General features: G+C 53.0%; 1 protein-coding gene across 14 annotated transcripts in view; it reads right to left on the bottom strand.

Annotated features, from left to right (window-relative positions):
- The window catches only part of LOC116948931 (nuclear factor 1 A-type), a 387,014-nt gene that overhangs the window by 45,426 nt on the left and 314,091 nt on the right, over nucleotides 1-27,497 (bottom strand). For 11 of the 14 annotated variants that reach the window (XM_076071901.1, XM_076071905.1, XM_076071909.1 and 8 more), the window contains 7 exons: nucleotides 27,302-27,373; nucleotides 24,362-24,436; nucleotides 22,837-22,954; nucleotides 20,952-21,005; nucleotides 19,741-19,859; nucleotides 15,998-16,197; nucleotides 8,477-8,645 (listed from right to left, as the gene is read on the bottom strand). In XM_076071901.1, the coding sequence (XP_075928016.1) occupies nucleotides 8,477-8,645; nucleotides 15,998-16,197; nucleotides 19,741-19,859; nucleotides 20,952-21,005; nucleotides 22,837-22,954; nucleotides 24,362-24,436; nucleotides 27,302-27,373 (807 nt within the window). The remainder of the gene's footprint in view (nucleotides 1-8,476; nucleotides 8,646-15,997; nucleotides 16,198-19,740; nucleotides 19,860-20,951; nucleotides 21,006-22,836; nucleotides 22,955-24,361; nucleotides 24,437-27,301; nucleotides 27,374-27,497) is intronic. The other 3 variants (XM_076071902.1, XM_032966215.2, XM_032966218.2) reach the window with 3 other exon arrangements.

The raw sequence follows: 27,497 nt of genomic DNA, 5'->3' as shown, positions 1-27,497 counted from the left end.
GAGAGAAAAAAAACCACACGCAAATTGGTGAATGGATTTACTATCGGTTAATCCGGAGGCCCGTGCATCAATTGGTTCTCATTGAGAGCCACTTACGCGGAATCGATCCGCCAAGACTTAGTGTCTCGATTACATCGATGTCTGCCCCTGCGCCGCGACCGCCACTGGGACGGGATTTCTTTTTATTTCAAAATCATTGCGAGTAATTTTCCAAAATTTGGCAAATTTGGACCGTGACCAGCAAAGGGACCCCCCCCCCCCCCCCGCCTCCTCCGAGTCCTAAGCAGCTGCAGACCTCGGTGTTAGGTCGATAGCTTCGTTTCTGCGTTGCTCCCGTGTTGCTCTTTGCACTGCTACTGCGCGCATTGCTCTGCATTGCTGCACGTTGCTCTGTGTTGCTGTGTAATTGTTCTGTGTGGCTCCGTGCTGCCGTGTTACTGTGTGTTGCGCTCTTGTTATTGCGCGTTACTCTGTGTTACTGCGCATTGCTCCGTGTGACTGTGTGTTGTTGCTCATTGCTCCGTGTTGCTCTAGACACAGCACGTGGACAACGGGGGTAAGCTTCCATGGTCTCCGCTAACGCACAGCAATTCTTATGCGTGCGTGAAGCTGGGCGCTTGCTGCGATATCATCTTCACGATGCGATATTAAATTTCGCAATGTGACGATGATGGCGAGATCGGTTTGCCATCATCATGATTGTAATTAGCATTTTTATTTGCCTTGTTTTTGCACTTTGCCATCATTCCAGTGCAAATAGAGATCCCGTAATGGTTCCTCAACCGGAGTTTGCTCAACGCAACCTTGCCATGAGTGCGCTCATTGTCACAACTATAAAACTAAAACTATGTTTTGTTTTACGAGGTAAGGCCCACTGAGCTCATTTTCAGAAGCGACCTGGCCACAAAGGATAGCTCAATGAAGTGGTTTATCACGTGGAAATGTATAGCAGCCAAATACTCTTAAAACGCACGTTGATTCTAAATGTGGTGGGGGGAAAACCGGAGGACCGGAGAAAAATCCACGCGACCATGGGGATAGAGAGAGACACGCACACTCCAAATATAGAGCAGGCGTCAGGGTTAGGACCGAACCCACGACTTCCTGTATAGCGGGCGAGGTAATTAACATCTCTCCACCTGCGAAGCCTTCACCCAGCAGTGGATCGACAAAAAGGGACCCCCCAACACGTGCCGATATCGCGGTCACGTACGAGTGCCGTGGAGCGAAACGCTGCAGCGTTAGTGAGGAGGAGGAGGAAGAAAAAGAAGGAAAATAAACGATGAGCACAACGAGTGTTTGATAGTCGATGCGCCCTACGCCAAGGATAGTCGCAATAATAACAGCAACACCAAAGATTGCTAATGACAGAGCGAGCGAGCGAGCGCAGTCGCTCGCTAAAAATAACGCGCGCAAATGACATCTGCGATCACGATAATTGTAATAATAATAATGGCATCTCGTGCAAACAATTAAATTCGGTCTCCTCAAACATCCCTTTGATCGTTGGGCATATTTTATTCCGTGGCCGGGTAATTGGACTTTGATATTTGACGCTGCTCTTCTCTGACGAGCGTCTAAGAGGCCCCTGGTGGTGGTAACCCAGCACACCGGCACTTCGCGATCGCCTGTCGCTCAAGTCCCTGCAACCTACGGGTGGAGGGTGTCAACTGCGTTGATTATTGTAACTGCGTTGATTGTTGTAACAGTGTCTCTATGTACGGTATGTTGAACTCCTTTTGGCACACCGTACGTAGCCAACTCGTGCTCAACGGAGGTGTGCAAAACCCCTTGTCTCTTAAAGACTTTAAAGCAAATAAGAATGACGGGTGACCCTGTCCAATCACAGAAGGTCTCCCCCCTCCACCCGCCCCCCCCATGCCATATCATACTTGGCCAAGCCGGTTGGTAAGCGCTTGGTGAAGGTTGGGACCCAGGACCGCTTGAGATGTCGCTCGGTCACTGATGTTAAGCCACGGCCGGCGATTGAACCCAGGTTGCAGGTTTCAGAGCGCAGTGCACGAAGCCACTACACTGCCGCTACCGGCTGGCTTGAACACCTGAACGTGAAATTGTAGTTGTTGCTCTACCTCTAACATCAGCAGCCGTAAGACAGCGGAAAGAAGAAGTCCAAACACAGACGCAGACAAACACACACAGAGACGCACAAGCACAGGCCCACAAATAAAAACACGTAAAAGGCACAAACAAATGACCAATACATGCACGGACACAAACAGACACGACACAAGCACACAAATAATACAATCGTACACAATCGCACAAACTCACACACAAATTACAAAACAAACACAATCACACATACACCCACTCAAAGAAAAAAAGTATTCCCGTATAGCCTGTTGTGGCAAGCATTGTAAACACTAAGATGCAACACACACACAAAGACGTCACCAAAGACACGGATACCCATATATTATTGAACAGTGCTGTTGGCGAGCACCTATGAAGGCCAGCACGGGGCACGAGGGGGCGGGTGGCCAGCACCACACCTGGCCGCCTTTATCTACTAAGTGCTGAAGTTTACACACTGCACCAGGTACTCGTTATTAAAGCTGGTCAAAATTAGGAGAGCCCCAGGACCGGTTCAAGCATTCATCGCCGATGTCGGCCATGAGCGGGGATCGAACTCGAGTTGCCGTGTTCGTAGAGCAGCGCGTTAATCATTGTGCCACTCCTCTCCACAAATCGATGGATATTGAACTTCTTTGGCACCGTACGTAGCCAACCGTGCTAATCGGAGGCGCGGGAAATACGAACGCACGTGCTCACTCGCACACTCGCACACACACGACCGGCCACTTGCACAAAGAAGCCGGCCGGCAGATGAGTTTCTCTAACCGTGGGGGGGGGGTCACCGTCTCAAACGTAGCCGGGCGAAGTAATCCAAGACAGAGCGTCGCTCTTGCTGCCCCGGTGAGAGGGACAGAGAGAGAGCTTCGCTTTTGCTGCCCCGGTGAGAAGCACAGAGAGAGAGCGTCACTCTCACTGACCCGGTGACAGAGAGAGAGAGCGTCGCTCTCGCTGCCCCGGTGAGAGAGACAGAGAGAGAGTGTCGCTCTCACTGCCCCGGTGAGAGGGACAGAGAGAGAGCGTCGCTCTCGCTGACCCGGTGAGAGGGACAGAGAGAGAGCGTCGCTTTTGCTGCCCCGGTGAGAGGGACAGAGAGAGAACTTCGCTCTTGCTGCCCCGGTGAGAGGCACTGAGAGAGAGCGTCGCTCGCACTGACCCGGTGAGAGGGAGAGAGAGCGTCGCTCTCGCTGACCCGGTGAGAGAGACAGAGAGAGAGCGTCGCTCTCGCTGACCCGGTGAGAGGGACAGAGAGAGAGCGTCTCTCTCGCTGACCCGGTGAGAGAGAGAGAGCGTCGCTCTCGCTGACCCGGTGAGAGAGAGAGAGTGTCGCTCTCGCTGACCCGGTGAGAGAGAGAGAGCGTTGCTCTCGCTGATCCGGTGAGAGGGACAGAGAGAGAGCGTCGCTCTCGCTGACCCGGTGAGATGGAGAAAGAGAGAGCGTCACTCTCGCTGACCAGGTGAGAGGGACAGAGAGAGAGCTTCGCTTTTGCTGCCCCGGTGAGAAGCACAGAGAGAGAGCGTCACTCTCACTGACCCGGTGACAGAGAGAGAGAGCGTCGCTCTCGCTGCCCCGGTGAGAGAGACAGAGAGAGAGTGTCGCTCTCACTGCCCCGGTGAGAGGGACAGAGAGAGAGCGTCGCTCTCGCTGACCCGGTGAGAGGGACAGAGAGAGAGCGTCGCTTTTGCTGCCCCGGTGAGAGGGACAGAGAGAGAACTTCGCTCTTGCTGCCCCGGTGAGAGGCACTGAGAGAGAGCGTCGCTCGCACTGACCCGGTGAGAGGGAGAGAGAGCGTCGCTCTCGCTGACCCGGTGAGAGAGACAGAGAGAGAGCGTCGCTCTCGCTGACCCGGTGAGAGGGACAGAGAGAGAGCGTCTCTCTCGCTGACCCGGTGAGAGAGAGAGAGCGTCGCTCTCGCTGACCCGGTGAGAGAGAGTGTCGCTCTCGCTGACCCGGTGAGAGAGAGAGAGAGAGAGCGTTGCTCTCGCTGATCCGGTGAGAGGGACAGAGAGAGAGCGTCGCTCTCGCTGACCCGGTGAGATGGAGAAAGAGAGAGCGTCACTCTCGCTGACCAGGTGAGAGGGACAGAGAGAGAGCGTCGCTCTCACTGACCCGGTGAGAGGGACAGAGAGAGAGCGTCGCTCTCGCTGCCCCGGTGAGAGGGACAGAGAGAGAGTGTCACTCTCGCTGACCCGGTGAGAGGGACAGAGAGAGAGCGTCGCTCTCACTGACCCGGTGAGAGGGACAGAGAGAGAGTGTCGCTCTCGCTGCCCCGGTGAGAGGGAGAGAGAGAGAGCGTCGCTCTCACTGACCCGGTGAGATGGACAGAGAGAGAGCATCACTCTCGCTGCCCTGGTGAGAGGGAGAGAGAGAGAGCGTCACTCTCACTGCTCCGGTGAGAGGGGCAGCGCCGTTTCTCGCCGCGGTGGTCACGCCCAGGCGCCCGCACCCAACGGGGATCGACGGTTTCAGGGCGGAATAAAAAGAAAAGCGAGCAACTTTCTCTCTCTCTCTCTCTCCCGGGAAAGCTGTAAATATTGACCGGTTTTCTCCGCAGCGGGGTGAAACTCGCCGGGTCCTGAATGATAACGGAGTTCTTGACAGGCCACGTGGCAGGGCGAGCTTTGCCCGTGAACCCAAATCTCCACGTGCAACACCACCACCACCGCTACCACCATCACAATCATCATCGCAAAGTTCACCGTCGTCGGCCATGATCAATCCACTGCTGGATAAACGCCTCCACCCCAAGCAGTCTCCATCTCCCCGCGGTGCCGCGATGCGACAGCGCCTGCGTTGCGAGCCTATTTCATCGCTCCATCTCCGGAGCGGACGCAGGGCCCTCGACTCTCCCGACGCGTTTCCATTCCTTCGGCTGCCACTCCGCCGCTATTATTCTCGACCACGGGTCATCGTGCGCCCCCACCCCGGCCGTCACGTGTCCGGGCCCGAGCCCACGAGCTAGTCTTCAGAGTTTCAACGACGTCCTTCACCCGCAACATATTTCTAATCTCCAACCCGCGTGCCCGCCTCTCTGAATGTACACCGGAGCATGCACACCGGAGATATTTCATCCGAGGCATTGATAACGTCGTATAAAATTGCAGCAATGCCCTGCGCAATGACCAGAAACTGATACGCCAATTCTCATCACTCTCTTGTTAAGGATTCTACGCTCATCAGACAGAATAATGCACGCAGGCTGGAAACAAATAGGCATAATTAACGGGAGGCGATTTTATAGATGGCACAAGTATGGTGATGTCACGTGACGCGCAAGGCATGATGGGGGGGGGACCGATTAGCGTTGCCACCTCTCCGGATTGACCACAAACAGTGTGGGAATTGGAATCTGTGTTCGGGTGGCAAGAATTGACTTGTGCCGAGGTCTGGTGACGGAATTCTGCTTGCAACTTTTCTCACCGGACACTGCGTGGTTTTGAGAATAGGCCACATCGTGGCAACTGAGAAAATATTCGTGGGTTCGGTCTTACAGCGGAGAAGGTGGCGGAGATCCCGCGGTCACCACCGTACCATCGCCAACCTCTGCACTGAGCCAGAGCAAAGAAGCACGGCCTAACCGGCCACTCCAACAACCCCACACGGCGTTGAGAGAGGCCCTCATCCAGCAGTGGAGTGACAATAGGGCGATGAGTGTACGTGGGGACAGCAGGAGCCCCCCGCCCCTCCGCCGCCCTGAGCCACACATCCGCCGCGTGCGTGAGAGAGAATGTCCGGCGAGGTCGGAGGTCGCGGCTGACCCGGCGCGCGCCCGGGGGAAGTTCTAGATCGTCGCGCTCATCTCCGTTTTACGCTTCGTGGCTCATTCACCCCCGCGGCGTCTGGCACGCGATCCTCGCTGGGAAGAGTTGAGTCGAGTTATTTTTTTTTTAAATCAGACATTAAGAGCGCTGGCTTGCGCCTATCCGCCGTCAGTTCCCCGCGATAAAATCGGAAGTAAAAATGCGAACACAAGCGACGCCGTGGCTCTTCCTTGGAATTTGTTGTGAAGCCACGACGACGATCGATGGCGTCGGTAAAGGCGCAGACTTGCAACTGCACGCGCACGCCACTGTCAGCAGAAGGGCCCTCCGCTAGAGGGCGCTCCATAAAGCCTCTCGAAATGTACTCACCGACACGTTACTTTCAGCGGGTATTTTATTATCCTTCGTCAAGATCTTTGGATTTCGACCGTTTTTTTTTTTTTGCCGGGAGGGAAGGCACAGCCCTGCGTGTGCCTTGCACACACCACTGCTGGTGGAAACCGACCTCCTCTCGAGAGGCAGCTCTAGAAAGTATCCCTCGAGGGTATTTTGGCCCGGGAGCTCCTGTCTCTTCTGAGACATCTCACAAGAGAAAGGAGTACCCACACTAAATCCCAGCACTCACGGACCTGCCGATCGATGAACCGCGGGCCTGCACCCACTGGGCGGACGGGTGCTGCGGACGACGCGATTGAAGAAATGTCCCATTGTTTCGTGAAGTTGAAAAACAACTATTTACTTACATCGTCTTTGGTTCTTTCGGTCAAGTCACCACGTAGAATGAGAATAAAATAATAAATTGATAAAACAAAATAACACAATAATATTCTCACGACGTTTCGGCCACAACACAAGCGGCCTTCATCACCGAATGAACCAAAGAAGATGAATCCTTGCAGTCACGAAAGCTTTAAATCGAAATTTACTTACATCGCTTAGCTTCATCAAACGTTTGGGGGCGACTGCGATCGTGAAGGCTTTCAACCCCGGCACGAGGTTTATACTCGTGCAAAAAAGTGGTCGTCAGCAGCAGCCTTGTTTTTCACGAAGGCCACGTGGTGGGAAAGCAAAGTGTGGGTTTCAAGCGCTGGAAGGAACGATGGCCAAGCCTACTAAGTGCCGACGGAGGGGCAGGTCAAGCGGGGAGCGCGCGCTCGGGACATGGAGAGACGAAATCGGCTCGCGTTGCAGGCGCTCCGGACTGTTGCATCGCGGGGCCCTGTGAGAGACTATCTTTACGAGACGATTTGTTTTTATTTTACCAGGTGTAAGCGCCCCACTGGGCTGTGTAGCTCTTTTTCAGAAGCGACCTGGCCAACACAAATGATAGCTCAGGCAAAGTGGCTTATCATCACGTGGAAATGTGTAGCAACCGAATACTTTAGACGCATGTTTCTAAACGTGGAGGGAAAAATAAAATCCCGAGTACCCTGATAAAAATGTACGCGAACACGGGGAGAGAACATGCAGACACAAAAAATAAACAGCAGCAGGCGCCAGGGTCGGGATCGAACCCACGGCCTCCTGCATACCAGGCGAGGGAGTTAACATCTCGCCACTACGGTGCCCGAGATGGTGACGGCTTGATGATAATAATAATGATGATGGTGCGATATGTGCAATGTTTAAGCCCACCAAAAACCATTACAAACGCAAATGGTGAAGCATACACGAAGGGGAACATATAAAGTAGATTCCACGCTTGTCAACAACTTTGCTCGAGATTTGAATCCCCTCCCCCCACCATGATAGGAACAATTCAAACAAGAATAAGCTTCAAGCCTATATTGGGCCAATTCTGTCATCGCACGTGCACAAATAAATTCACGTGATATATACTAATTGCGCCGACATCCGGGGTCACTGTTAAAATAAAATCTAATAAGTGTGAATTTGCACGCTTTTAATAGCCCATTTGCAAAATGTTGCACCCGTTCTGGTGTATATTTGTGCGTGCGTGCACGTGATTGACTTGGACACGTAACATTTTTCATCAGTATTGTTTCCTTTGCTCGTGTATGAAAAACAGCGGGGTTCTAACCACCCGCCCCACCCACCACAGCCCAGTTTAACGCGTCCACCAATTAATTGACCTGTGCGGCACCTGGGACCCCGATTCACGTGTCGTCGCTGGCAAATATTCCCCCAGCCCCCCCCGTACCCGCTCCCCCCCCCCCCGTTTCATCCGAATTTTTGGCAAAAAGTGCGCCGGTGAGACCCGCCGCATTGGCAAAGCCAACGCAGCACCCCCTGGACCTTTTGTGCCGGCGGGGAGGAACGCAGAGCGGGTGCGGCGATCGAAACTGCGTAGGCGATGCAGCCGCGCCGAGGGCCCTCGGAGGGGCCGAAGGAACCCCTCGGGTGCCACGCTCCTCGCAGAAGGGGTGCAACTTGAATAAGAGAATCCCTGACGGTTCGTTGGGCTGCGCTACAACCAGGGCCCCGCGCAAAGCCCAACTATGCCACCGCCGAGTCGGCAAAGATTGTTGGTGAGTTAGCGGGCGGACGAGCGAACGGGTGGGCAGGTGGGTGGGTGGACGAGTGAGTGAGCGGGCGGGCGGGCGGGCGAGCGAGCGGGCGGGCGGGTGAGCAAACAGGGTGGGTGGTGGATGCTACTCACTGGGCGACGTCGGGGAGGGCGTGCCTCCGTCGCTGCTCGTGCTGATGGGCTTCGTGTCGGTCACGGACATGGGCAGAGGCACGGGCCTCGGCATCGGCGGTGGAGGGGGCGGCAGCATGGACGTCGGGAAGAGTGCGGACGTCACCTTGGCTTGGCCCCCACCGCCAGGCTAAAGTTCGGGGGGGGGGGGCAGGGGGGGCCAGGGGGGGGGGATGGGAAGGGAGAGAGGGGCGATCGATGGATAGAGGCAGATCAGAATTATTTTTTCAGAATCAGAATATTTATTTATACTGTTGGGATCCGATGAGCTATGAAGCTCTTTTTCACCGATGCGCCCTTCGGGACACGGGGTAAGGATGTCACAACAAACAGTACAAAAAGACGACATAGCAGTGCAGAGTACGAGAAAGGCCAACAAATCACCCAAACAGATACAAGTAAAACCTTCACCATCCTACTAGGCAAAGCCCATTTATGGCTTTATTTTGGTGATTTCGAAAAGTTTTTTGGTTTGGCCATGTTTGTTTGTTGTAGTACGGAGTTAGACGGATGGCCTTAATCTAAGTTGTCATGTGGTTGTTGTTATTGTTTGACTTGCATCCCACTGGGATTTTTGCACACAGCATTGGTGTATGGTGCTTTTTCAGGAATATTTTGCTGTTTTTTCCTGGATTGTCTGTTTGCACAGTCACATAGTCCCTTTAAGATGTTTTCTTGTTCGTGTTTTTGTTTTTTGTTTGTTGCGGTTGCACCCGATTCAAGAGCCTAATGGCTTACAGGGCTATACCAACATAAATGAAATGAAAAAAATGAAATGAAATGAGGTATACTTTTTTTATATATAAGCAACCTGGCCACTAATGATAGCTCAACAAAGTGGCTTATCGCGTGGAAATTTACAGCAGCAAAATGAGATAGATGGAGATGGACAGGCAAGCAGCGGCTTGACAAGCCGACAGGCAGAAGGACAAATGGGTGAGGTGGATGAAAGGGTGGACGGACAGACGGACAAGGAAGCTGGGTACGGTTGGCAGATAGCCGGAGAGGCAGACGCACGCAAGGCGCGCGCAGAAAAGGGACGCAGGTTTACACGGACCGGTTGACTTGAGAATGCACACGTGCATAATCAATGCTGACTCTGTAGCGGATAAGTCATTCTCTAAACCAGGAGGTATGACCTGATTATGATTGCTTGTGTTGCAGTCGAAACGTCGTGAGAATTTTATTGTTTTATATTTTTATTATTTTATTGTTTCCCTTCTACGTGACTTTACCGAAAGAACCAAGAATATGAATCCCTGCAGTCACGAAAGCTTTAAATCAAAATTTAAATCAAAAATTAAAATCCACAACGCTGTTGCCACTTTTGAGCGGCAAAACCCCAGCGCATGTCACGGAAATCTGAATATCTCGCAATTCTGATATAACCACACGACGTTGAATATAAGCAAACATGGCCTTACTCCCAAGGGGTGTTTCTGTACCCAGCTTCTCCTGTGCAGATTTAGGTGGGGAGCAGGGAGGGGGCTAACCGGATATTTGTTCAGAGCTCCAAAAACTCCAGAGGGGCCCATGATAAAAAAAAAACATGTTATATAAAGCGAACTAGTACAATTTTTTTTATTTAAAGCGTTCGTGACTGCAGGGATTCATATTCTTGGTTCTTTCGGTAAAGTCACATAACAATAATATTTATGTTATTTTATTGCTTCCCTTCTACGTGACTTTACCGAAAGAACCAAGAATACGAACTAGTACTGTTTATTCCTATTATCAATTAAATGGGAGAAATATAAACACCACTACAATTATTCGTTGATGGTTTATTCGATTGCCTCAATGCCATCCTCGAGTTGTCTCGGGCCAGCGGCAAATGTTCTCCTGCCCCCGCGCTTCCGATTTTCTTTCGCACCGTACGTAGCCAGCCATGCTAATCGGAAGCAACGGGGGGAAGGACAACAAACTCCGTGTCTCTGCTGGAAATATATCACTGCTTCAGCAGCAGTCCTGCGACCGCTCTTCCTTCCGATATTCGGAAAGCCGCTCATGCTACGCACTGTCAAATCGTCTAAGATTTGAAAACTCGTTTCTTCCGAACTGCTTGCTGTGCGTTTAGTTTTCCGTCACTCCCCCGTACCTCCGCCGAGCGCGGCTGGCCACGTACGGTGCGAAAGAAATTCAACATACATACGTAACTGCTAACCGGAAGCGCGGGGGCAGGAGAATATTTGCCGCTGGCCGGAGACAACTCGAGGATGGAATGGAGACAATCGGAAAAACCAGCAACGAATAATCGTCGCAGTGTTTATATTTCTCCCATTGAATTGACAATAGGAATGAACAGGACTAGTTCTCTTTATATGTTTTTTTTTTTATCATGGGCCCCCCTTTGGAGTTTTTTTAAGCTCTGAACAAACATCCGGAAGTCACGGACGTACACGTACGCACGTACACGTACGTACACAAACACACGTACACATACGTATGTGTAGGTGCGTTGTGGGCTCTGCGATTTCGCACTCCCCCTCCCCCCGCTGAGCGTGCGAAAGGTGGGTGGGGGGTGGGGGGGGGCGTCACGCGCACGTCCGATGCAAAGACAGCAACGGGGAGTGGGCAGCACTTACTTTAATATGAAAGTCACGTGGAGGGAATGCTCGCGCGTGCGTCGGGCATGTGAATTGGAGATTGAATCTTTTGCAGACGTGGTCGAAACTCAATTACCATTCACATGCGCGGCCAAATAATCAATGGATCGCGAAGCGGAGGTCACACGTGGCAAAAAAAAAAAAACGCCCCGCGCCTGAGGCATTGTTTATTAGTGTACTCGATAAAGTGAAGGCTGTTAATCCTGAATGCCTCACCGCTTTTTGCTATTGTTTTGGTCGTCGCTTTGTTAATTGTAAATTAACTTAAGCATTGACACTTCCCCCTACCCCCCCCCCCCCCCCCGCGTGTACATTAGAGAATTACATTTTATCGGCCTAGTTAATAATAAAAAATGCAGCCTATCACGATTGCACTTGTTTTATTGACATCAATCCCATTTGTCTATGCCGCAGGAGTGGTGGGATGGCATTTGCAAAACATTTGCAGTTCGGGGCCAGGCATAAGCATTTGAAATCTAAAGTTACGTATATATTGGTCTCTTTTGTTTTATCAATTCGTTCCAACTTCTGCCATCTGCACCATGCCACGGTATAAAGAATCCGTTAGGGAATCTCGCAGAGCAGTGCCCCCCCCCCCCCCGTGTATCAGAGAACGGCCGTGAAAGATATTTTTTCACAGAACTTCTCCCAAAAAGTCCTTCAAGTCATCGCTTTGTCCTCTGCGCACAGAGGGGGTGCAGTTTCCCACACACTCCCCTACGAGACTGTTCATCACGTGACAGCCAATATTCTTTGGAATTCTCAGAGCTGGCAATTATGCAATTTAAGTTGTAAAACGAATGTTTGTGTGAAATAATTTACTAACCAGCCTGAGACCATGTCATCAGACCTCTCTATTTTAGGCAGAATGTCTCTCTCATCTCATTAGTTCTCTATCTCATGCCGTTATCTCTTGCGTCACCTCACTGCGACTTTATAGAAGGGTCCCCCCAGGGCCCCCCCCCCCCCATCCAAAATTATTTCTACTCCAATGGGGCCTAGCACCAGCACCAGCACCGCTGACACCACCAGGCAACGCTGCTGACACTCAACGGAGGGTGGTGGCGATGGCGGCATTGGTGGTGGTGGCGGCGGTGGTGCAGGGTGGGTGGAGAGGTGCGGGGTAGGGTGGGTATGACGTTGCCTCGCAGTGAAACGTGAAGCCCTGCGCGTGTTTCAGTGTGTAAGCCGACACGTGCGAGCTTTGGCGATGAGGGCTGCTGAACCGCCGCTGCTGCCGGCGGCCGGCAGTGGTGGTGGAGGAGGAGGAGGGTGAGCGAGTGACCGAGATCAATTGAAACCACTTGAGCCGATAGCCGAGGAGCCGAGCTTTGAGGGGGGGGGGGAGCGGGCGCTTGACAAGGTCAAGCAGTTGAGCCAGGATAATGGAATCAATTCATACGAGATGAAGTTACTGCACTTTAGTTAATAAGATTAATAAAGTTCGCCTGGAGTACTTTGCGCACGAAGGAGAGAGAATAAGAAGAAGAAGAGGAAGAAGGAAATCCCACCCCAAGGTGATTTCGCGCTCAGGTCAGTGCGGGGGGAGGGGGGGCCTCATTGTTCCGATTTACAGTACCAAAACAATCTCACACAACTCCTGCAAGATATTGTTTTCCACCGACAACCAATGCATCTCTGAGTTTGTAGTTCTCGATGCACGCGTCTAAACCCTCTTTGGGCTCGCATGCTGCATCGAACTCGACCAAACCAACGACCCGGGTGACGGTGGTCCACCCCGCCTGTGACCGCGGCTAACCGTCACGGTGAAGCAACTCAGATTCATGTTGCTCCCCGAGCTTCGCGGACTCGCAAAGCGTCGCCGCCCCCAGGGTGTATGGTTGGCGCAGGACTTCCCAGGCATTGTGCGTAAAATCATTTCATTTTCTTATTTTACCAGGTAAGGCCCACGGAGCTACAGAGCCATTTTCAGAAGCGAACTGGCTGGCCACAAATGGTAGCCCAAACAAAGTGGCTTAATCACATACTGGCGTCAGGGTCAGGATCGAACCCACGACCTCCTGTGTACCAGGACGAGGTCGTCAACATCTTGCCACCAGTTCTCCGTCAGCCTTGCAAGCGCTCAGCCAGCCATGTGCAGCATTGTGCCCAGTGTGGGAGCGTGGGTGGCATGAGCCCTGGTGCAAGGAGATGAATGCCACTGCCCCCCCCACCCCCACCTCCGTCCCGCCCAGTGCTAGGCCCCCTACGAACATTGGGCCCCTGAGCATTTATCTATTTATTTATTTATTATTTGCCACCTTGCCCAAAATTGCATTCGGTCTTGATAAATCTGCAGGAATTTAATGTATGAGCGCAATTTGAACTTCCACGATTTTATTTATATTTGCATGTGTTTCTTTTTACTTCTTTGTGACTTGCTGAACTTTTTTTTATCTCGCTCTTGCACATTTTATTTATTTATTTATTGTTGTTGTTGTTAAAACTAGCTGACCCGGCCCTACCGGAGATCTGTGGAGAAGAGCTTCACAGCTCGGTGGATTCCCCCAGCCCTGAACCCACGGTCGACATTCCAAACTCCTACGGCGGGGTGCGTAGTCCATCCGTAGGGACAATCACAGTGGGCTTTCCCCACAAAGTGGTACTCATTTTATGGACCCCCGGTGGGATGATGGGCTGGGGGTGTCAACCACACCCCCCGAACCAGGATTAGAACTGGCAACCTTCCGATCGCGAGCTCCTCGCTCGACCACTGAGTCACCCAGGTGGACGTATTATTGCCGATCTTCGCCTCGGTATTCGTTTTCTGGCCGTTTTTTTTCTTCCTCCTCCGTTTTATGCCTTAGGGCCTTGTACGCAACAACTGTGATCAAAACTAAAACATGTACACATTTCAAATAGTCAACACGTGAATACACTCTGTGTGCACACACGCACACAAATAACATACACGGACCTCTCTAGCCTTATATTCTGTTGGGGTAAGTTCTGTTAGAAGTGCACCGTCAAAGCCGGTACAGCGCATGAGAGAGTGGTATGGCCAGGAGCACATCTGATTGCCTCTGTCTTTCTCATTCTGATGTTTGCGCAACGCACCAGGTAGTCATTTCAGACTGAGTCAACCTAGGGGAGACCCAGCTCAGGGTCAGTTAGCTTTTGCATCTGATGTTGTTCAATCTCGAGAATCCAACCCAGGTCACTTGGGTTAAGTTCGTAGACCACGGCACCACCACTCACCACACACAGATTAACGCACCACACACACACACACACAGGGGGGAGTGGTGGTGCAGTGGTCAGCGCACTGTGCCATACACCAAGTCAGCTGGATTTATACCCAGCCTCAGCTGACATCATTGGCGAACGATGTTGTAACCGGTCCTGCCCTGGGACTCCACCTTCACCAATCCGCACTGACCGGCGTGGCGAAGTATGGACGTAGAAGTGGATGGACAAAGGGCCGCAAATTATGACCGCCACAGTAATTATTATAATTGTATTTAGCAACACATTCTCGTAGCCGCGGGCATATTTTTGCGGGCCGATGTTAAATATGCCTCGCGTAAAATTTGAGCAACACTATTAGCAGGTTGGAAATAATACACCACGACTGCGGTAACAAAATCAATACATCAGAGCAGAGGTTTTTTTCCCTTCCCCCTTCTTTGCTCTGAGGAGGTCGGGGCGGCAGGAAACGGGAGGGAGTGACACGGAGGGCGGTGGTGTAGTTTTGGTCCGGGGTTTTGTTTTTATACCTATCGGCGGGAATCGGCACGGCCAGGGCCGCCCCTTGGTTCCGGCGAAAAAGAGTGCAAGGCTTTACCGTCGCTGGGCACGGCGCGAGTGGACGGGCGAGCGAGCGGGTGGGTCATCAGGCGAGCGGGTGGGTGAGCAGGTGGGTGGGTGAGCGAGCGAGCGGACGGACGAGCGAGCGAGCGGGTGGGTGGGTGAGTGGGCGGGCGAGTGGGCGGGTGAGTGGACAGGCAGGCGGGCGGGCAAGCGGGTGGGTGGGTGGGCGGGTGGGCGTATGAACCTTGTTTACTAGAGCGGTGCAGAAAACACTTTCGGAGGCGTTGTGGTACTGGATACCATTTATTTTGACCCAGTTTCCTGGAAAATTTCCCCCTATGGAAAATGATATGTGTGTGTTGCGGTTAGTGTGCTGCACTACAAATCCGGCGATGCCGAGTGCAATTCCCACTCACGGCCAACATCAGTGATGATCATCTGAACCCCGTCCTGGGCCTCCACTAGGTCGACTCAGCTTCAAATGAGTACCGAGTGTGGTGTGTAAACATCGCCACTCGGGAGACAAAGACGGCCGGGCCTGTTGTTGGCCACCCACCACCTCGTGTGCCGTGCCGGCTTCGCAGTCGATGGCTCCCTAGCAGCATTTGCCCCAACAGTCTGTCAAGCCAATAGGCGTGATCTTTGTTGTTCGTTGGATATACATATACACGTGTTATATATAAGATACTAAGATTCTCCGCATAACCTTAACAGACTGTCGGGGCAAGTGCTGTTTGCGACTAACACCTACGAAGGCCACAAGGCACACTACTGGGTTAGTGGCAAGCACTACGCCCAGCCGCCTTTGTCTCCCTAGTGGTGATGTTTACACACCGCGCCGGGTGCTCACTTGCATATGCACATATACCTTGGTTGGTTGGTGCCCTGTCCTATGAACGTGAGCAAGTGAGCACGAGCAAACGGTTGAGAGCAGGCGAGCGATCGAGCGAGCGGGTGAGTTCGGTGAGCGAGCGAGCGGACGAGTGGGCCACCGGGCGAGCGATCGAGGGAGTGTGCAAGCGGGCCATCGGTCGATGAGCAGGCGAGCGATCGAGCAAGCGAGTGAGCGGGTGAGCGAGGGATCGGTGGGTCGTGTCGATGAGCGGGCGAGATTGTCGGTACTCACGTTGAGGAAGCCCACGTGGCTGCCCTGCTGCCCCTCGGGGCACACGAGCTGCACGAAGTCCTTGAGGGGGTCGTGGGGCGGTGGGTGCGGCGGGTGGTAGCGGATCGCCGTGTGGGCGTGCGCCGAGAAGGGGTACGGCGGGTTCTGAATGATGGGGGAGCTTGGGAAGTGAAGCGCTGAGGACGCGGGGTGGGCGCCGCCTGTCCAGGTGCCACATGCACAAGAACATCACCATCATCATCACCATCATCATCACCATCATCATCATCGCCATCATCATCACCGTCACCATCATCGCCATCATCATCAACATCACCATCATCGTCACCATCATCATCACCATCATCACCATCATCATCATCACCATCATCATCATCATCGCCATCATCACCATCATCATCATCACCATCATCATCACCATCATCATCACCATCATCATCACCATCATCATCATCACCATCATCATCACCATCATCATCACCATCATCATCACCATCATCATCACCATCATCACCATCATCATCACCATCATCATCACCATCATCGTCACCATCATCGCCATCATCATCACCATCATCGTCACCATCATCATCACCATCATCATCACCATCATCACCATCGTCATCACCATCATCATCATCAACACCATCACCATCATCATCGCCATCATCATCACCATCATCATCACCATCATCATCACCATCATCATCACCATCAGCATCGCCATCATCATCATCACCATCAGCATCGCCATCATCACCATCACCGTCACCATCATCGCCATCATCAACATCATCATCACCATCATCGTCACCATCATCATTACCATCATCATCATCACCATCATCACCATCATCACCATCATCGTCACCATCATCACCATCATCATCATCACCATCATCATCACCATCACCGTCACCATCATCACCATCATCGTCACCATCATCACCGTCACCATCATCACCGTCATCATCATCATCATCACCATCATCACCATCATAATCATCACCATCATCATCATCGTCACCATTATCATCATCATCATCACCATCATCATCACCATCACCGTCACCATCATCGCCATCATCATCACCATCATCGTCACCATCATCATTACCATCATCACCATCATCACCATCATCGTCACCATCAACACCATCATCATCACCATCACCGTCACCATCATCACCATCACCGTCACCATCATCACCATCAACATCATCATCATCATCACCATCATCACCATCACCATCATCACCATCATCATCATCACCATCATCATCGTCACCATTATCACCATCATCATCACCATCATCACCATCATCATCACCATCATCATCACCATCATTATCATCATCATCACCATCGTCATCATCATCACCATCGTCATCATCGTCACCATCATCATCGTCACCATCATCATCGTCACCATCATCATCGTCACCATCATCATCACCATCATCACCATCATCGTCACCATTATCGTCGTCAGCAGTAGCCGTATCAGTGGTATCGGCATTATCATCAATATCAGCCTAATTATTATCATTAACAGCAGTGTCATCGTCAACAGCATCATGATGATGACCATCATCATCGTATTGCTGTAGAGGTTTTCACGGCTCAATGAGCGAGATGTGATCTTAAAAGCTGCTCTTTCTGCGTAGCCGCGGCGAGCGCTGCTCCTTCCTCCTTTGCGACCCACGCTGGGGGCATCTTCTACTGCCTGGGGACGCCTCCTCTGCCCGAGGATCTTTGTCTACGCGTATCTGCACGTGCGCGCATGAGTGTGGATGGACATGTGCAAGATGTGTGCGTGCGTGACGCACCCCTGATGTGTCCTGGTGGTACTGAGCTTGGGGTGTGCGTGCAGTTTGCTGAAGACCCCCCCCCCCCATCCTGGCATGAGCTCCGTGGCGACGTCACTGCCACTTGGTGGCGAACGGCGGTTGTTGTTGGTGGGAGGAGGGAGCGGTGGCACAGCGGTTACGCCACTTTGCTTTGAGCCTGGCGACCGAAGTCCTATTCCCAACCACGGCTAACACTGGTTGCCAAATAGAACCTAGCCTGGACCTCCTCTAAGTTGGCTTAGCCATGAATGAGAGAACCTGATGCTGTTATAAAACATTGGCATTTAGAGAGACAGACGGGCAGACACCACCACCCCCTTTGTGTCTACGTGCGTACACTGAACTTCTTCACCACCGTACGTAGCCAACCGCGCTAACCGAAGGTGCGGGGGAAAGACAACGAGCTAAACACAAAGAGCAGTTCGAAAGAAATTAGTTTTCAATCTAGATGATTTAAAAGTGCATGAGCTCCAGAGCTCCAGCGGCTTCTTAATATCGGAAGGAAGAGCATTCCAGACGGCCGCAGAAGCGCATGTGAAGGCGAGCGATGCGGTGACGGCTTTGTTCGATGGCCAGCCAAAAGGTTAACCTTGATCGTTTCGTGTGCGTCTGTGCAGGCCTTCATAGGTGCTCGCTGACAAACACTTATTAACAGTCTATGCGACTAAAAGGGGGAATCTTGATCCTGGCAACAGCCCATTGAAAATGCATTGCCTTTTATAATGGATTTGGGTGAGGAAGTCATGCAGGGATAGTTAATATTTAGTTTCTGGAACCCGTCCAATGCTGGATTTGGATTATCTTGCACACCAGTGGCGGTTCATAGCTCCAGGTGGAGGAGGCAACAGAGTCTGCCTCGGGTTTTTCAGTCTCAGGTGACAGCACGTGAAAGGTGGATTCATCCAACAGCACTTTCTCGCATAGAGACACAAAGACACAAAGACTCGTAGACTCACAGAGACCGGTGGACTCACGTAGAGACCCATAGACTCACACAGAGACCCTTAGACTCACACAGAGACCCAGAGCTTCACACAGAGGCCTATAGACTCACACAGATACCCATAGGATAACACATAGACCCATACACTCACACAAAAACCCATAAATTCACACAGAGATCCGGAGCTTCACACAGAGACCCACAGACTCACACAGATGGGCTCACATAGAGAGCCTCTGAGAAACTGGAATGCGCTGGCAGTGGCTTTCCCATCCACCCAGGAGCTGGGTGCTGGCAGCCCACGCGGCTTCCCAGGGGAACCGGCCTGGTGGAGCTCAGCGCTGGTGCAGCAGCGGTAGCGGCATCGTCACCATCACCACCACCGCCATTGTGGCCCAATTGTCAATGGGTCCTACCTGCAGCGCGCCTGACCACCCGGGAGTGGAAAACCCCTGAATGTGCAGCGCCGAGCACGCTGACTGCGTGGAGGGAGCAAGCTGGCCAGGTGGCACCGCAGTTGGGGCGGCTTGACTCAAAATTGCAAAACGACGATTTGCTTAGCAACACTTAGAACCGCAATGATAAACTGACGCGAGCACAGGTACCCTTGACAAATGTAAAGATCTCCCCGTATAGCCTTGAACAGACCATGGGCAAGTGCTGCTAGCGAGAACCTACTAAGGCCAGCACCACGCGCGGCCGCCTTTGTCTCCCTTGTGGCGATGTTTACACACACCACACCAGGTACTAATTTGATGCTGATTCGACCTAGGCGAGGCCCAGGACTCGTTCAGATAATCGTCACTGGGTGTTGGCCGTGAGGCGGGAATCGAACTCGGCTCGACGGATTCGTAGCGCAGCGTAGCGCTAACCGCTCCACGACACACACTTCCCCCACGCACGCCCGCCCACGCACGCCCACGCACGCACGCACGCGAGCAACTACTCACCGGACTCCACGTCATTGTGCCAGCCGCTCGACTGGCTGCTGCTCGCAGGCGACCGGTTGTAGAAGCCTTCCTCGGGGCTGTCCTCGTCCAGGGACGTGCTCGACTTGTGTCTCTTGCTCCTGCGCGCACGCGTCCGGGAGGAGCGTCCGCGTCACCGCCTGCGGCGGCGCGAACGCGGGGGCCCGCGGCCGGCCTCGCACCCTCAAGGAGGCCGCGTCTAGTCGTGGAGCGGCGCTCGCGTTTTACGCCGGCGCATCCCGTGCTGCGGCGGAACGCCGCGGAGCCCGGTTGCTCATCTACTCGTTCTCCTTCCTTATCAAGAGCTTCGGTGAGAACGCCTTCACCCCTCCCCCCCCACGCCCCCCACTGACGGTATCCCCAGGCCAGAGCGTTCGCCCCTTTCCCCGAACCGTTCCACTTAAGACTCCTCTCCTCCCGATCCCGCTCTGGCACCTCCACGTGTCTGTTTCTTTGCCTCCACTCGACGGCATCTCCTTCAATGCCCCGCTCATCTGTTGCCTTATCAGCTGCCCACCGCCCCCTCCCCTCCCGTCCCTCGACTCCCACCTCAATCGCTTGTAGAATGAGTGCTGTTCCACCCGATGCCAATTGCAGCTCTGTTCACCTCCGAGGGTCTATCGGCCTTTATCTATTGGGACACTTCCCATCCAGATAGCCCAACTGAGCTGGGTGCTACAGCCGTTGTCCCCATCCAACGGCGACGAATTGAGAATTTGGCGAGGACCGTGTTCATCCCTAGCTCCGACAGCAAAATTATCAAACGGAATAATAATATTCTTTCGGTGGAAAACCCACCACCGTCGCTGTTGCTACCCACCACCTACATTAACATTAGCTGCCCCGTCCATGCTGCTGACACACTTGGGCTACGCCCATCTCTAAACCTTTATTAACAGTTTGCCTTTAGAAGCCAACCCCCTTTTCCTGATGACGACCGCTTGTGTTGCGATCGAAACGTCGTAGTTTTGGGTTATTTTCTTTGACCCTATCTACGTGACTTTACCGAAACACACAAAAAGAATACGAATTCCTGCAGTCACGAAAGCTTTAAGTCAGGAACAATAATAGCAAATCCATAACGATGCAAAAATCAGCGAAAAACACAGAAAGAGAACGACATTTTGTAGGCGACCATGAGCTTTGGCGAAAAAAATGCTCTGTTCTGTCAGTGTGGAAGATATATTACGCACGCATCTGGAACGTACATCGTTGTGTCCCACGTGTAACAAGGCTTGTGCCTTGAACTTGGTCAACCGAGTAGTGCAGGGGACAGAATTGGGCAGAAGAGAGAATTGGACAGAACACAGTGGCACTTTGATTTTTTTTCTTTCCCCACCACCACCACCGCCGCTCCCCCCCCCCACCCCACCCAGGTCTCGGGTGATTATCGCGTGCAGGTGGACTAATGGACGACTGGATGGAGAGATGACGCGCGTCGGCGAGGCACCCTGCCTGGGAGCTCCCTCCTCCTCCTGCCCATATCTGTCTCTCTCTCTCTCTGTCTGCACATAACAAATAAGTAAACATGCTTAGATTTTTGTTAGCACATCCCATCCGCCGCACGGCCTTTTGGGAGCATTTTTTTCCTTATTATTTTGTTTGCGGCAGCAGCAGCAGCATTGGTTTATTACGAACAAACTCTGGACCGGCTTTGACATTCAGTGTCGGGTCATCCTCGTAGCAGCGGCTTTTGGCTAGCTATCAAACAAGGACGGTCAACCGCATCGCTTTCAGGTGCGCTTCTGCGGCCGCCTGGAACGCTCTTTCTTTCCAATATTACGGAAGCCACAAGAGGCATGCGCTACTAAATCTACATTTTTAAAACGAATTTATTTAGAACGGCTTTTATGTGTTTCGTTTGTTGTCCTTCCCCCGCACCTCCGATTAGCACGGTTGGATACGTACGGCGCGAAAGAAGTTCAACGTACACACGTACAGTGTCTCATCTTGCTTGCTGGAACTAACAGTTCTCCTGGCAAGATACACGGACTGTATGCGCACGCCTGATGGAGAGAGCGATGGTGATGCTGATGAAGTCACTGCCATCACATGCCACTTTATTAATCCACATGCACGCCTCACTTGAGACTGATAGACCCCAAGGCGGAGGTTTTGTAGCCACCTCAAACCTCATGCCAATTATTTTCCAAATTGAAAGCCTCGCCGAGTCTCAAGACTCCTTTCTCAGGAGGGTACTGCATTAAGGTTGCTTTGGCCAATTTGACGAATGAGTGTTTAGATTTGATGTGGGAGAAAAGCGGAGCACCCAGAGAGCGAATGGCACTCAACACCCTGCACAGATCGATGCAATCCAGAATCAGAATACTGTATTCATGCTGGCGGAATCCGATGAGCTGTAAAGCTCTATTTCACAGACGGCCAGTTGGGGGCACGGGGTCAGAACGTCACAACAACAAGCAATACAAAAACACATGGGAGCAATGCACGGACGGACTCAATTCAGCCAGTGGACCAAAATCAATCCGCCGACCAAATTTCTGCGGCATCCCTACAACCGGCCCCGTAGCGTTGGTGGGGCGGGAGGGGGGCTGCTTGAGGGGGCTGCTGGAGGGGGGCTGCTGGAGGGGGTTGCCCCCCCCCCCCCCTTCAAAAAGACTTACGGCCAAACAATGTCGCCACAAACAATGTCGGGCGCCCCCGGCCTTTCCGCATCTAAAACTGGAGGGGGGGGGGGGGCGAGGGCCTTGGGCAGAATGACGACGGACGCATCACGTGGGTCGCTCCAGCAGCCTCAACCTTGTTGCCACGAGGTGACGCTGAATGGATGGGGGGGGTTGGCGGGGGGGGGGGGGGTGTTAAAGGAGGTGGGAGGAGTAGCGGATGGAGGGTGAGGAAGCTGAAGATGATGGAGGAGGAGCAGGGGTAGGAAGATGTGGGAGGGGGGAGGGAGCAGTGGGGAGAAAGTGGAAGCAGCAGTTGGGGAGAAGGGCAAGAAGGAGGGATAGGGAGGAAGGGGATGACAATGAGGGGGAGGGATGTAGGGCGAGGAGGGAGGGGAGCGGGTAGAGGACGAGGTGGAGCAGGAGGATGAGGATGACGGGGTGGCCCACTCACCCGGCAGAAGAAGTGCTGGGCAGAGACCTCCTCATGGCGGCACCGGGGCTCATGCTGTAGTAGGACTGGCTCTCCATTTCCACGGGGAAATTGGGACCGGTTCCGCTCGCGATCGGCGCTGTCGGGGCAAACATCGTGAGAGCGCTCGCCTCGCGGTCGGTGCGGCCGAGAGGGCCCGACGCCCCCCTCCCCCACGCGCAGTCGGCGGTGGAGGAAGGGGGGGGGGGCCGTGAGTTCCAATACGGGTCAGGGAGTGGATTCCGGGATTTATATACAACGGAGAGTACAATCATCCGACCTCGCTGGGGACCGGGGAACAGGCGGTGGACGCGAAAAGATCGGATGTGAGGACATCGACGATTTGTTGTGCCAGCAACATTTGGCAATTTTACTTTCAACATTTCATCATAAATTAAATTCGTTTGGTGATACTTTTCACGACCCAAGGGTGTGTCTGGTAATCAACAGCTATTAAATAGCGTAACTATTCACATGCCGATTTAAATAACTGCAATGTAATTGTCATCAGGCCTCACGGTGTTCAGTGCAGTGTCCCACTCCTATCATCCACTCCATTTCTCTGGCCTCTCTATTCATGAGCTATGAAGAAGAGCCATTGTCCTAAACGTTCACGAGTTTATATATATGTGTGTTTTCCTTTGCAGGCCAAACACACAAGTGTTACTGATGAATGCGTCATCGAGCTCGTTGTTATTGTTAATTGTGCGCCACTGCCAACACACAGCAGCAGCAGCAGCAACATTACCAAATCATTTATAGAGCACCACCCAAGGCTCATGTGAGACAGCAGATGTCCCGGCCTGGCTTATGCAAGTTAATTATGTTCAGAGATTACAACCAAAGCCCAGTTTTTACTCGTACATTTTTAAAACGTTGCACGTATCTCATAGCCAGTTGCATTTGTTCTCGGATCTACGTCGTTTTTTTTTCGTCTCTTCCCCCCTCCAAATGTCTCGCTGGCAAGCGAGCGATGTTTTACTGTTGTTGCTATCCAAGTGCCCTCCTAACCTGGCATTAAATAAAGGATTCGAATGAATAAACAAGCGTGCGTCGCGGACGCAAATGCTAAATCGGTGGTGTCGCGGTGATTTGTTGGCGGCGGTGGGCGGGCGGAGTCGGCGGTCTGGAACGATGCAGGCGACGGACATGAGAGCGGCGACGGGAATGCCGGCCCCCGCAGGATTGGAGTCGACAGCCAGGTGAACAGTTCACAGTCGTTCGAGTGCGGCGGTGAGATGAGGCCGTGGCATCACCACGCCATGAGGAAGCATGTACACAGCAGTGGCTAGACCACGGCTGACGATGACGACGACGATTATGACGACGATTAAACACGGGCACGAACGGCAAAGAAGTACAGAAACACTAAACGCGGACTTGCTCGCACGCAAGCCACGAGAGGTGCCGAGTTGAGACTCGCCGTTCCACCAACAAAACTGCGGACGGACGGGCGGGCGGACGACGCGAGTCGTGAAAAGGATGCGGGCGGCGTTGTCGTACTCACTTCTCGACACCCGCACCAGCTCTGTGACGCTGAAGACTCCGGAAGTTACAAAGATATCCTGGAAGCTGAGGTGTCCTGCAGGCGACAGGCGACGACACAGGCTTCAAACAATGACTCGCTCGCGAGCACGCGGCGGTGCCTCGCCAGCGGCGCGGCCTCGTTCGGCAACGCGTCGCTGCGGCGGTCGATTGGGGCAGGGGCGCGGGGGGGGGCGGGGGTTGGAGTGGTCAATGCTGAGCGTGGGCCCTGGCAGCAAGCGACGGCCGGTGCCGCATTTGTACCGCGACACCTTGGGCCGCCCTGTGGATGTGGATTCCGTGGCGACCGGAGGGGGCGAGATGTTAACTCCCTCGCCTGATATGCAGGAGGTGGTGGGTTCCATCCCGACCCTGACGCCTGTTTGCTGTATATTTGGAGTTTGCGTGTCTCTCTCCCTGTGGTTGCAAGGATTTGTCTCCAGGACCTCCGTTTTTTTTATCTCCACATTTATAAACGTGCGTTTAGTGTTTGGCTGCTATAAATTTCCACGCGATAACGCCAACTTCGTTGAGCTATCTATCAATTGTGGCCAGGTCACTTCTGAAAAAGAGCTACAGAGCTCAGCGAGCCTTACCGGGTTAAAAAAACCCTAAAATTAGTTTTTCGTCAGTGTCGAGACACCCTTGGGTCGGCTGTGGATGTGAATTCCACGGTCACTGGAGACGAACAAATCGGTCACGCTGCATATGGAGCCATTCCCGATGTCAGCGCTAACGCTGAGGAGTTGTCCTGGTTTCCCCAGGAACGTCGCCCTCATTCCTTAAAAGCAGCTGTCCCGGGAACAATCTGTAAGGCGTCAGGGTCGGGGTCAAACCCACGACCTCCTGTTTACGAAGTGAGGTATTTAACATCTCGCCACCGTGGTGCCCCCGACTGTTATCCACCAGGCTGTATCCAACCACCGCACTGCAGGTCAAAACACTTCTCATTTCGCTTCTTCCCTTCGGACTCCTCCCACTTTGGAATTCCCTCTCATTGTCTCTTTTTCCAAGTTCTGAGCATAACCTTGCTCAATTCAAGAAACATATGCACTCTTTATCGGTTACTACTTTAAGAGTGCTGTTTGTTGCTGGCCTGCTGGGAAATTTGGGCCTTTGAGTCTGTGTACAGCAACCGTGATATACTGGGTGGCCCAAAAGTCAGGGTATATAGGGTTACTTCATTGTTGTGTCTGTAGACCTCTGTGTGTGTCCGTGGGTCTCTGTGCGTGCATGTGGGTCTCTCTGCATGTCCGTGGGTCTTTGTGGATGTCTGTGGGTCTCTCTGCAAGTCCGTGGGTCTTTGTGGATGTCTGTGGGTCTCTCTGCAAGTCCGTGGGTCTTTGTGGATGTCTGTGGGTCTCTCTGCAAGTCCGTGGGTCTTTGTGGATGTCTGTGGGTCTCTCTGCAAGTCCGTGGGTCTTTGTGGATGTCTGTGGGTCTCTCTGCAAGTCCGTGGGTCTTTGTGGATGTCTGTGGGTCTCTCTGCAAGTCCGTGGGTCTTTGTGGATGTCTGTGTGGGTCTCGCAGTCACGGAGGTTCAAATTTCCATGTTCCGCGGGGCGTACCGCCAGCCCCATTCCCACCACGTGTCCACGATGCGCCGGGAGTTTGCGCCGTGGAGGTGGCGGCCGTCGCCCAACGGGCACGACGTCTCGCGCGGGTGACGTCTCGCGCGGTTGACGACTCGCGTAGAGGCCACGTGCCGACTCCAAAAAAGAAAAAAGCGGCGTTTGCAAAAAACAAGCCAGAGAGCGAGTTCGGGGAGGGGTGGGGGGTGCTCGGAGCCAGACTTGGCCATGAGAGTTATGTCGTTCTTATGTAATGGGTGCTGGAGTGAGTAAAAAAAAAAAGTGATTTTTGCTGTACACAGCTATCGTCGGTCATGACCTCCAGAGTTTTGGAGGAATGCTAATTAATAATACACGCTACCAACGGTAAACGATTGCGGAGAGTAATGGGCGCGCAACGCTCCGCGTTTACACGGGGCTCCAAATGAGCGTTGGGGTTTTTTGAGCGAGGGATTTTGGTTCACCAACCGCAGACTGAGGCACTAGGCCTACTCTCTCTTCCGCCAACAACAAAAACAACAACAACAACCGCCGCCGCCACTACCGTCATCATTATCACGACCGCCACAACAACCACAACTGCAATCACCGTCTTCCCTTACCACCACAGTCGTGACCACCACTACTACCGCCACATATACCACCATCATCATGACCACTCACCCACGACCACGACCTTCCCAACGACCCACCGCCACAACCACCACCACCAGCAGCACTACTGCCACCTCCACTAGAACAACAACCGCTACCGCCACATCTAATTTCACACCACCATGATCACCGCCAATACCACCATCATCACCATTTGCAACACTGCCACCATAATGATCAGTTATCACCATTGCCATATCCACCACACACCACCAGCCACTACTGCCACCACAATCATCACCACAACCTCCACCATGGTGACCTCCACCACAATCCACTAACCAGCAACTACACCACAAAGACAAAGATCCCCCATAAAGCCTTAACAGACTGTTGGGACAAGTGCTGTTAGTGAGCACCTACGAAGGCAGGCACATAAGATGAGGGGGTCGGTGGCCAGCACCACGCCTGAACGCCTTTGTCTCCCCAGTGACGATGTTTACACATCGTACCAGGATTTGAGGCCAAGTCGACCTACAGGAGGCCCAGGAGCGATTCAAATAATCGTCAATGGTGTTGGTGGTCGTGAGCGGGAGTCGAACTTGGATCGCTGGGTTTGTAGTGCAGCGCGCTAAGCATTGCACTATGGTTCCCCACCTACACCACCCACCAACATCACCATCACAAGCACCGCCACCATCACAAGAACCACCACCGTCACCGCCACACTCTTGCTCATCTCGCGCGGGCTCTTTTACCGTTTTCTGATTTGATCTCAGCTTCGCTGGCAGACATGTTCTCGTGACTCGGACTTCCCGTCTGGCCTCCTTCTGCCGATAGATGACGGGGAAAGACAGACGCGCACGCACGCACGGACAGAGGGGGGGAAACAAGGGGGGATATAAAACACACGCAGATTACACACCCTGCATTTAGAACACAAACCACGCACCT

The sequence above is a fragment of the Petromyzon marinus genome, chromosome 35 (genome assembly GCF_048934315.1).
Source record: "Petromyzon marinus isolate PM22_M1 ecotype Great Lakes invasive population chromosome 35, UKy_Petmar_22M1.pri1.0, whole genome shotgun sequence".
NCBI lineage: Eukaryota > Metazoa > Chordata > Hyperoartia > Petromyzontiformes > Petromyzontidae > Petromyzon > Petromyzon marinus.
Note: the sequence above shows the minus strand (reverse complement) of the source record. Positions and strands in the feature narration are given on the sequence as shown.